This window comes from Porites lutea, chromosome 11 (genome assembly GCF_958299795.1).
Source record: "Porites lutea chromosome 11, jaPorLute2.1, whole genome shotgun sequence".
Classification (NCBI taxonomy): domain Eukaryota; kingdom Metazoa; phylum Cnidaria; class Anthozoa; order Scleractinia; family Poritidae; genus Porites; species Porites lutea.
In genome coordinates, this window is record NC_133211.1 from 5,870,583 (window position 1) to 5,882,349 (window position 11,767).

At 38.7% G+C, this 11,767-nt stretch overlaps 1 protein-coding gene across 1 annotated transcript; it reads left to right on the forward strand.

Annotated features, from left to right (window-relative positions):
* Window positions 1–33: 33 nt before the first annotated feature.
* Window positions 34–7,762, forward strand: LOC140953418 (2-methoxy-6-polyprenyl-1,4-benzoquinol methylase, mitochondrial-like). The gene is made up of 7 exons (XM_073402901.1): window positions 34–304; window positions 2,934–3,083; window positions 3,816–3,974; window positions 4,406–4,512; window positions 5,172–5,260; window positions 5,503–5,614; window positions 7,015–7,762. Exons 1-7 carry the CDS (start codon window positions 121–123, stop codon window positions 7,117–7,119), a joined length of 906 nt encoding a protein of 301 aa, XP_073259002.1. The 5' UTR covers window positions 34–120; the 3' UTR covers window positions 7,120–7,762.
* The last annotated feature ends 4,005 nt before the right edge of the window (window positions 7,763–11,767 follow it).

Sequence of the window (11,767 nt, forward strand, 5' to 3'; positions counted from 1 at the left end):
CACATAAGATTAAACTCACGACTGAAGTAATTGTCACATCTTCTCTAAGCATGCGAAGTTCTTGGAGGAAAAACAAACGATGATCGCTTGGACTTGTGGGAATTAAAATCGAAATCCAAAATGGCGGCCTCGGCAGTGAAATGTCCAAAAACTGTTGTTTTAGCCATAGATCGGACTTGTTCCTTATGTGGTGGTTCTTGGTTATCCAGATTAAGATATCGTATGTTCTCGGACTCCAAATTAGACGACAACAGTACGCATTTTGGCTTTGAGAAGGTATCAGAACAAGACAAGGCGGAGAAAGGTAGTTAAACATAAGCTTATATTATAAATTCAATACGGATAGAGCCTTGTTTTGGTCTTGGCCTTGAGTTAAACGGTGAACTATGATCTAATGCCGTTAAAATAATCCCATTAAGCTATCGAGGAAGAAAATCCCAGGGGGGAGGGAGGCGATTCAGATGAGGTAGCTCTCGAGCAATGCCCTAGCAATGACCCCAGGGGGGGAGGGGGGGCACTTGGGTATTTTTTGGGTGGGTATGTGCCACCCGGGACTCCAAATTGGCACCCCGTTCTATAAAAAATTTCCCCTAAAATTGATACCCCATTCTAGAAATGGGCCAGTTTTTTATGCCCCGTTCTAGAATTCGCCCTAAAACTGATACCCCGTTCTAGAAATGGGCCAATTTTTTATACTCTGTTCTAGGATGCAACAAGAGTACAACGGTTTGCTTGTTAACGCATTGAACCGTGTTTTTAAAAGTAATCTGTGCTTGAATACTTTCAAATGGCTGCTTACAAAAGTGGAGCTTTTGTACGTTTGAAACATTATACCCTGTTCTAGAAAACGCCTCTGAAATGGATACCCCGTTCTAAATTAGGAGCTTCAAAATCATGACCCCTTTGAGCGGCACATACCCGTATAGGTAATGTATGGGAGTACCCCCACGGGCAATGACCTCTATTTAACAAAGTCCTCGGTATAACGAACGATTTTCTTTACCCCAGTAACAGTAAAATATATGAAAAAGAACCTCTATATGACGACACCTTGTTATTATAGTGAATAAAAATTGGTTAGACCCTTCATTATCAAGGTTCCACTGTAGTACTACACTTCATGCGATATCAGAAATGCCAACCTCTCGACATCTGTAAATTTCCCACCACCTGCTCACTAGTTCAACTTACTCCAAACCACCAAAGCCTTGACACACCCACAGATACAACCCAGCTCCAACACTCAACAGTAAAAGATTGTACCTCCCAACTTTTAATATTTCACCATGTAATTTTCATATCCATGTTACCGAATTTTATAAAAAAATCAGACGCCTTTTCCCAGGGGAAGGGGGGCTCTCTTGGAAATTGTTGATGGGGGTGTGCTGTCCGGTTCTCCAAATCCTAACCCTATTTCAAAAATGTCATTTTCACACCTGTTTCCAGACCTGGCCTCTAAGAAATTATGTCATTGTTACTTAGATTAGACCACCAACAAAAAAAGAATTCTTAAAATCCATTTCAAATTCACATATTTCACTTTCTTTCTTACTGTTCTGGAATAGAAACAATAAATACATTCATACACTCCTCTAGTTCCCTCGAAAACCATAATGGATTCCAGACAAACATGGGCAAAGTCTATACCCATTTTCACACCAAAACGGTACAAAAACCCCACCCTTTGGGGTGGCACCAGCGTGCAAAGAAAGTAGTGTTTAATAGCCCGGGGCTAGTGGATTTTTCTATGGGGCTAGTGAATCCTGTTTTTAACGTGCCTGACGGGCAAGTGATGTTTTTTTGAGGAATTTGAATAACAGAAGAACTGTGAAATCAATATATTATTCTGCTCGTCAAAAAGCTTTCGGGGCTAGTTGAAATGACGTCTGGGCTAGTAAGTGCTAGCTTCAGCTTTCCCGAATGGCAAGCTGTAAAAATGATTTTCTTTGCACCTTGGGCACGTACCTATATAGCTTATATCAGGGAGTACCCTCCCCCCCCACACACACACACCCCAAGTGACTTCCAAATCATACCAAAGACATTCCAGTGACTTCCGAACAATAGTGAAGAGTCCCAAAGTTCTTCTGATAATTTCCAAGGGTTGCCAACTATAGAAGTGCAAAGCATCAAATCTTGGGACCACCTTTGTGAGATCACACAATTATCTTGGCAGTATCATCGAGTCAAGGTATCGGCAGATCTTGCCAAGAACGAGCCTTTATACTCAAGATTGCTCATGTCTTTGCAAGATAACTTATTTGGTGTGATGGAAGTTTTCAACCTGCAGGCATGTGACACAGGCATACTGCTTGTGGGTTGGCAGGTATAAAAGATGCTCAAAAATGCTGCCAGAAACCATGGAGGATGTAATCTGGGCCCAGTTGTTCAAACACCAGTTAGCACTAAACCGGGGTTAGATTTTAACCTGGCTTTCTTTTTCTTGTTATCAAAAGCACTTTCTCAGATAGTTTTCTCTATTCTTTCTAGAGTATCCAATCATCAAATTGTAGGCAAAGAGAATTAAACTGAATTTACTTTTTAAGCTCTAATATCTGAGTTCAAATTTCGCACTATGCCTGGGTTATCTTAACCCAGCTTCGAACAACCCAAACCTGGTGTGCAGGTGTTACTAAAGGTTCTATAACTCATACCCAGTCTACTTTAAATCAGCACCAGTACAGAACATGACAAATCTGAATTTCGGGGGATTTTGCAAAATATTGGTGTTAAAGGTTTCCCCTTTTGTTTAAAAAAAGTGCTCAAAAGTTACATTTACTTTGCTCTGGCAATCTGACAGAGAGATCAATAGGTTCGTTTTGTATTCAGGAGAATCCCAGATATTTTTTTTGATAATTGGGATATTATTAATATATAAAATACAAATATTAAGTATAAATTAGTTAAATTTGCTATCATTCTTTTGTCTCCAGTTTACAAGGTGTTTGAAAATGTTGCGAGCTCATATGACCAAATGAATGACGCAATGAGCTTTGGGATACATAGATTATGGAAAGATAGACTGATAAAAGTACTAAATCCTCCATCTGGAACAAAACTATTGGACGTTGCTGGAGGCACAGGTAGTTTATTACCTTATTGTACACAGACCACCCAAGGTCACACTAAATCTTTCTGGAATGCTATTGCATTTCACTGCGAAAAAAGCCAATCAAGTGTGAGAAAGCTAAACTACAAGTAGCAAAGGTAACTTGTGGTTTTGTGGTCTGCTTCCTTGGTCGTTTACTACACTTTTATCTGGGAAATCTGGAGTGTATGAAGACAATACTCAAGCAATCACCATTCCATCCAATGTCCAACACAAGTGACCAGCTCTGCAACTTGAAATTTCCACCTGCTCAAATTCATCCCTGTCCACACTTCATGTGATGCTTTCAAATTCAGTCTGTGACCAAGGGCAATAATTGAAAATATAAGGTGGTAAAGAATTCCAGTTGTTAATTATTAACGATTGGAACTCTTTACTGCCTAATATTTTAGACATTGATTCAACTGACAATTTTAGGCTTGCTGCAATTGCTTTTTTTATTTAATTTGGCCGATCCACGGACTTTTAACGTTGTTTTTTGATTGCTTATTTTATTTTATTTATTTATTTTTTGGATGTAGATGTAGATGTTTTTCATTGAGGAGATTTTAGCAGTACGGCATTGTAGGTTGATTTCCTTAATCATAATTGGGAAAAATGTCCTCTTAGCAAGCCCCCATTCTCTACCTCTCTTGGTTCCTGGGTCTTCTATTTGTTCAACATTAGTATAAACATTCTCACTGTCTCTTGAATTTGTTTCATACAGGAGACATAGCTTTCCGGTTTCTCAACCATGTGAAGAACAAACTCCCAAGAAGAAAAGCACAGTCAGAAACTTTTGAAGCCCATGTTACTGTCTGCGATATTAACAGAGCCATGCTCGAGGTTGGCCAAAAGAGGGCTGCGAGATTCCATCATACTTCAGGTAGATGCTTTTAGCCAGCTTTGCACCCCAGGGCAGTTACAGCCCACATGTTAAAGGGGTGCAGATGTGTGTTGGAATATTGGAATTATATGTTTAAAGGAGACAAATTTGTCTTAAACACACAACCCAATAAGAGCCAATTAAATTCCATCATATAAGCTGTCATAATTCAAACGATTATTTGTTTCATCCTTTCTGCCATTCTTAAGTTGTCTTCTTCTTTGTATGTGTAGCAATACCTGTGTAAAAAAACTAAGCTATTTCCATCCTGAACACCCTTTGTGAGACCAAAACCTACAATTTATAACTCTAAAAAACAATGGGCATCCCCACTCCTTATGAAATATAGGAAACATTTTGTTTTTGCTCAAGATAGATTTGCCTGCAGTGAATTCAATAATAAGTATCTGATTTGCTTTCCTCTGAGGTAGCTATTTCATGGATTGAAGGAGATGCTGAAGACCTCCCTATAGCTTCATCATCTGTTGATGCTTTTACAATAGCATTTGGGATTAGAAATGTTACAAGAATACACAAGGTAAATCTTGGGATGCTGCACCTGAGCCTGCTTGCAGATTTTCTTTTTGGGGTTGCAAGCGGAAGGCGAGCAAATGAGAGATATGAGTGGCTGGGTTGTAACATCTCTTGTGAGTACCATGAAGCAAATACACATCCCAAGTGGAGATTCTGCTTGCAGGGTATTGATGCTACAAGTTCATGAACCCTAGGCTATACCAGTACTTTGTATTCAAAATTGATGTATATCATCCTGTACCTTATATCTTGTGATTATTTTTAAAAAAATAAATGCTTTTTTAGTTGGGCCTGTTCAGAAATGCTGTGGGGAAATTTATTACATCAATGTCAAAATTGACAATGTGCAAGAGCAAAACCTATGTTCATCACATTACAGGTAATGAGACTTAAGGAAATATTCTTTTAAGACAAAATTTCCTCAAACTGTGAACAGATTCTCATTATTAGTCTGAAAACAAATGTATTAGGAACATGTTCAGGATATTTATATTTGGGCTTAAAGGGTTAACTCAGTGGCCACCTCTTCAAAATGATCATCAGATGTTACCCCACAGGAAACAGCTGATTAGTTCAGAGTCAACATTCTTGAAAGATTACTTTGTAGATAGCTGGAATGTTTTTAAGATGTGTAACTTTTCAGTTTGCCTCTTTTAACATCAGGCCTTGAGTGAAGCTTACAGAGTTCTAGCACCTGGAGGAAGATTTCTTTGTTTGGAATTCAGTGAGGTTCAAAACAAGCTTATAGCAAGGTATTATTCAGTTGTAGTACTCAACTACATGAGGCTATCTTAATCAATATAATTTTGTTACTACATCATGATTTCTAGAACTTTTTTACATCCTTGTTTCCCTAGAATATTTTGTTTAGTAGAAAAAGCAATTTTTACCTGAAGCCTTCAGTCAGGGGATTTGGCCAAAAGTTTGAAAAACTATTATTATTTATAAATATTTGGAAACAAGTACTTTTACATGTTGCTTTTTGAACTTACAGTGCCTATGATAAATATTCCTTTGATGTTATACCAGTAATGGGACATGTGATTGCTGGAGATTGGAAGTCCTATCAGTACCTGGTGGAAAGCATTAGACAATTTCCTAACCAGGTTTGTAACTTGTTTGGTTTTCAGGAAATGCTGTTGGGTGGTTAGTGAGGGTTGTACCTGGCAGGGTGGGGGGGAGGGAGAGGAGGGTTCTGGCTCTTCTATTCATGTAACAAAAAAATAACCAATCATGAATTGTAGAGATCAAAATAATAAGTTTTCGAGTCACATTAATCTGCATGTAAAGTACTGCTTTTTATCCTTTTCTTTCATAAAGAAAAAAGTGGCAAAATAGTGTCTGACAAAACAGCAAAGTGGCAAAAAGGAAAAGAAAGACTGTATACAGCATCTTTATTCTTTTTTGATGGTGTTTTCATCTTCAGGAGGTCTCAAAACTGAAAATCATGGGAAAAAAGTTACAAAATGAGAAATACCATAAATGGCCTAATAAATGCCCACCTCCAAATAAATGCTTCTCATCTAATAAACACCTCCTCAACACTGTTAAAATTGTATTAGATCCCAGGGGCGGATCTAGGGGGAGGGTGCAGGGGGTGCGCACCCCCCCTGGGATGACCTGTGGCTTTCTAATTAACACTATGCAGTGGCTTCACAGTCATACAAAATCTGCTGTATCCTTTGATATGTATTCTCAGCAGTTCACATGATGTTATTTCCTAGTCAAAAGCCCTCTTCTTCGTATTCGCTTTTAAATTTCTTTACGTCATCAGTCAGTTAGTGGTGCACCCCCTCCTAAGAAAAATCCTGGATCCGCCCCTGGATTCCCACTCTCTAATAAACACCTCCTGTCTATAGATGCCCTCTTGTGGGAATTACTCCAAAGTACTAGGTATTAGCAGAGTAAAATCATTCAATTCATTCAATTTCTTGCTTGATTAATGAACCAGGCGTTGCGTATTTCATCTTGTTCCATGTCAATTCCAAAGTAAGGATAGACCAACTATCAACCCCAAGAAAAGGTTCTGACATCAATTCTGGGATTTGAAAGAGCAATATAAGTCTCAAGATGGCCTACTTGTATCAATTGATGGAGTGGATATTCTGCTATTTTTAAACTACCTTGATAAAAAGCTTATTGGAATAAACACCTGTCTCTTTTTCAAACACTTCCCATCTATTAAATGCCCCTCCTTTGACCACTGAAATTAAATAGATGCCCCAAGCATTTAATAGGACATTAACAGTCTTGATTAATAATTCCAACACAGCAAGTTTTATGTTCACTGAGCTTGGGCTGCCCATGGCTATCCAAATGCTACATTTCCTTATGTTGATAACAAATCTGGATGGAGTGTTACTTTATGATCTATCCCTCTCGTTCACAACCTGCATCTCCACATCCACCCCACCCCTAGGATAAAAAATGCAGTTAGTTGTCCTTTTTTCAGTTTCCTCTTGTTGGAACTGTCCTTTTATTTTCTCAAATCCTTTGTGCTTTATAGGAGGAGTTTGCAAGAATGATTGAAGATGCTGGATTTCGTCATGTAACTTATGAGAATTTGAGCTTTGGAATAGCAGCCATTCACTCAGGCTTTAAACTACCTTAATTGGTCGAAGTCGTTTATTAAATTAATATGATATGAGTTAAGACATAAGAAAAGCCATCAATGGACATTTTTACACGCAAGAAAAAACTGTGTAAATGGGTAGTTGTATGATTCTGTTCAAGATAAGCTAAGTTTCAGGACTAAAGGATCACTGGTATTAAACAATCGATGAAACCTCTATAGCGGACACCTTCGGGACCTTCCTAAGTGTCCACTTAATAAGGGTTGTAAAAATTGTGCAATGTTTATTAACGATCAACATTCAACGGTTACTCTGTACTGTGATAAAGTTGCATGTTGTTAAAGAAGCTATCCAGAGTTCTTTACCTTTCATTACCAACTTTTTATTTGTTTGTAAATGCAAAAACACTAACTGTCTTCAGTACGTATTTCAAGGACGTAAAACAATACTACTATTTTCAATTTAGTCTGGTGTCCGCTTAATAGAGGTTTTTAACGATAGAAATTAGCCAAATACAACTTATTTTAGTGTCCGCATCCACTTAATAGAGGTGTCCTCTGAATAGGGGTTCGTTATAAAGGGAATTATGAGACGTTTGTTTCGGGACCTGGCTTAGTGAGGGTGTCCACTTAATTGGGGGTCCGCTTAATAGAGGTTTCACTGAATTTCTTTGCCTCCGAAGTTGTTGCAATTCTTTTTAGTAAGGTGTTGCCTTATAAAAAAGCCTTCTGGAAAACACCACTGTGGTGGGTTTTGGGAGCATGTGAGAAGCCCAACCATTGAAATTTGGACCCTGTTTTACTAAGAGTGATCAGCAATATTTTAAGTTGTACCAGTCTCTTAACTTTTACTCCAAGTGAGGATAGTTGTTAACAGTGTCCACTGGATAAATCTCCAACCAGTGGATAATACAACTGGTTTCCATAAATATTTATACTTATCTCTTGGATGGTGATTTATCCAGAGGATAGCACTATCCATTGATTCAAAAACCAGCGCCAGGGCCGAATAGTGTAGCTAGCAAGTGACACTCCGACAAAATGTTAACCCCAAAATAAAAAAAAATTGTATTTAAAAAATATTATCCCAGGCTAAATGAAAACGATTTTCCGGAAGAGCTACTTTATGAAATGCTAAAAAATAGCATTTGAATCAGGAGATTTACCAAGATCCCACCACAAACTTTTCATTCACACAGCCGTAATTTAGAAAGCTCTCCTAAGATATACTTCCGGCCCGGGGATATGCTAGCAAGTAGTGCTGTAACCACCATCTGCTTAGAGATTCATTAACCCTGTCCCACAAAGTAACCAGGAAACAAAAAGAAAATGAAATAGATTGCATGCGTCATGAAGACGGACTATTTTTTATTGTCTGAAAGCTTTACAAAAAGGGTTTCTGAATATGCTAGAACTGAAAGTACAATTAAGGATACAGCTGTACAATACTGTTGCGTGATTTTCACCACAGCATTATTCAGACTTAAACTTATGTACTTCACACACAAAATATAATCTTTTTTTCTATTATTTATCGTAAGGATGGCAACAACGTCGCTTCCCTAAGTGAAATGCAATACTACTGTCTTACTGTATTTATAAATAGAGCTGGCTAAGCTTGTTAGCAATTTTGCACTCAGAGTTCAGACTTCCGCATGAGAAGTTGTTTCTTTCTTGTCAATTTCGTTCTGCACGAGCGACTCATCCAGACTTGAAAAGCAACACCGCCACTTGCCCAAGATAGAAGTAGATGAAATGCTTGGTTTCATGCGTCACATACGAGCCAAAATTCCTTCCAACAATACAGTGCCAAGTTGGGTTGTATTTCTTGTCAAATTCCTTCTTGATATAAGCCGCGATGTCTTTCTCGATGTTAAACTTTTCCATCGCTTGTGTGGCACACTCGACGGCATCTTGCTGCATGTCTTCGGTCATGTCAGCATTTTTTATCACTGATTTTCGGTCTGTCATCTAGAAATCGACATAAAGGCAAGACGTGTACAACTTGTTTTCAATACGTAAAAAAACGAACTTATGAGAATAAGATATACCACGCTCCAAGAAGCTCACGAAAAAAGAGGGGTGCCTCCCTTCACGACCACGCCTACACTTAAAGGCACAGAGAAAAATGAAATGTACAAAAGAAGCGAATTGGTTACCTTGTCTAAAAACAGCTTTCCGCAACTTACACAAACCTTCGCCACCGATATTCCCTTTCTCAAACAGCTACAAATCAAACAAATTACTACAACATCCCTTCTTCAGAGTTTGATTAACCACGCGATGGTACACCTAATATTTCAAATTTCATTGGTTCATTTCGAGTAGCTTATTTTGGCGGCCTATATCAACCCATAATGCACTGCATGAATCAATGTACTACCCAGTTCTCTTCGGAAACTTTCAAACGTCTCTCAGTGGGAAGGGGAAACAGTATGAAAAAAAAACCGGCAGGAGAAGTACAAAATACCCGTAAAATTCCGAAAATAAGCCCCGGGCAGGGGCTTATATTCGGAGGGAAATTTGCGTTTCAAAATCGATGGGGCTAGCTTGTAGTGGGAAGGAAATTTACCATTTTTCTTTGTTTTTCTTTGTATTTGAGGGCAAATTCTAAGTACAAACCCCCCGGGGGAGGGCTTATATTAGGAGGGGCGATTTAATGGAGGGTTTTTTGCGTTGCGATTTTGGGGGTCTTATATTTGGAGGGACTTATACACGGAGGGGCTTATTTTTGGAATTTTACGGTATGTACATTTAACATATGACCCATGCACAATTTCGTTGGAAAACCATAAATTATATGAAAAAAGTCCCGTATGAGGTCCACGCCTCAATAGCCTGCGTGGGCGGCGTTGAAAGGGGGAATTTGGGCGCACACTGATTAATGCGGTTCGCTCGTTCAGAAAAATTCAAAAACACAACGGTCATCATAAAATGCTTACTGACTGAGTTAGGTTGGGCCAGACAGGATAATATTTGGCTCTGATCTCTGTCATGACACAGACCCTGTTTGGCTTAGTCCGTACGTTCTGGCCTCGAGCCAAATATCTTCCCATCCGGCTCTCCCACTCAGTCAATAAGTAAATAATATGTAACTTAGAGAGGATTCAAACCAGCAATATAACACACAGAGCTGTAGTCCACGTACAGCTACTCCTCCTCTCAACGCATACTAAAGAGTTTAGCTAAACAAAACAAATCAAAGTAAACAATAAAGTTACTTAGCTAATTTGAGCCGGATAGAGTCTACAAAGTTACTTGTTTACTTCCAGTTCCTTGCTGGTATAAAAATATTTGTTGTAGTGAACACCATTACAGCGCGGCCAGGAAAGCCATGAACACTGGAAATATCTCAGGAATGTTTATTGTTTTATGACCAATCAGAGAAAATATCAGGACATGCTAACTGGCCACAAAACCACAAACTAATTGACGTTCTTGCTTGCGGTTCAGTTTTCTCTCGCCTGATTGGCTTTTTTCTTGCAACACAATAACATTCCAGAAATATTTCTGGTGTTCACAGTTTTCCCGGTTTGACTGTAAGACACCCTTAGTACCAGAGACTTTCTTCAGACTGAAAGAAAAGTGGGGCATTACATACCACTTTGCAGCAAAGCTGCAAGGGTGTAGTTGATCATGTGAACAAATCCATGAGCATTATGCTTGGCTCGTAAATTATTCTAGTCTTATCAATAGGGAGAAGCAAGCAACTAAGGGGATGAGTTACCAGCCAAAATAGCCCAATAATCAGATGTCTGAGGTCGATCACAGCCCCTTCACTTCTCTCCCTCTCCTAAAGTGAAGGGGCCTCTGATGTCTGTGAATCAGGCTATAGCCAAACAGGAAAGCTAAACTGGAATGGGCAAAAGAAGAGAGACGGAACACACTCTTTCTGCCCACAATTCATCTCATTTGCTTTACTTCTAATTTCTCCTCAGCAAGCTTTGGAACATGATCAGTATAACATACATCTACATATACGAAGTCCACGATAATTATAAGGAACTATTTTTACATCCGAGTAATAGTAAAATAAAATGCAAAAGAACCTTGATATGGTGGAACCTTGTTTTAGCAAACTTAGCCTGTTTTAGGCCCTCAGATAGTAGGGATGATGCATATAAAGCGTGAGGCATGCAAAACTATGAGTGGGTGACCTGGGAAAAGGGGGCGGTGGCGGCTGCCCTTCCCCTCCCCAGTTCTCTCCCATTTTATTTTCCTTTTTTGTGCTTTCCCAATTTTTTTGTGGGCCTGCAACAAGCTATGGCAAACTATTTTGCCAATCCCTTGGCCCTTTGCCATGTCCAGGATCCACCATATCTGAGGCTAATCAAAGAAGGAGGAAAAACTGAGCCTTGCGTCATTTATGAAATGGTGCTTTATTTTAAAAAAAGAATGAGTGCATCTTTCTAAAACTCATTATCAATTGGTATTCACACAATAAAAGTATCAACATATATAGTAATTTATTTTTAAAAAGATACATGTCGTGCCAGGGTGTTTTTAACTTAATATATTCACATTATTTGCAAATACCACCACTTTGAGTAATGGTGAAACTAAATAGAAAAAGAAAGACAAAGACAAATTCATTTTTTTCCCTGTCAAATAATGGACATTTTACACTTGAGCTGCAGGATTAACCAGATTTAAACAGTAGAACAGCAACTTGTCCAAGATAGAAGTA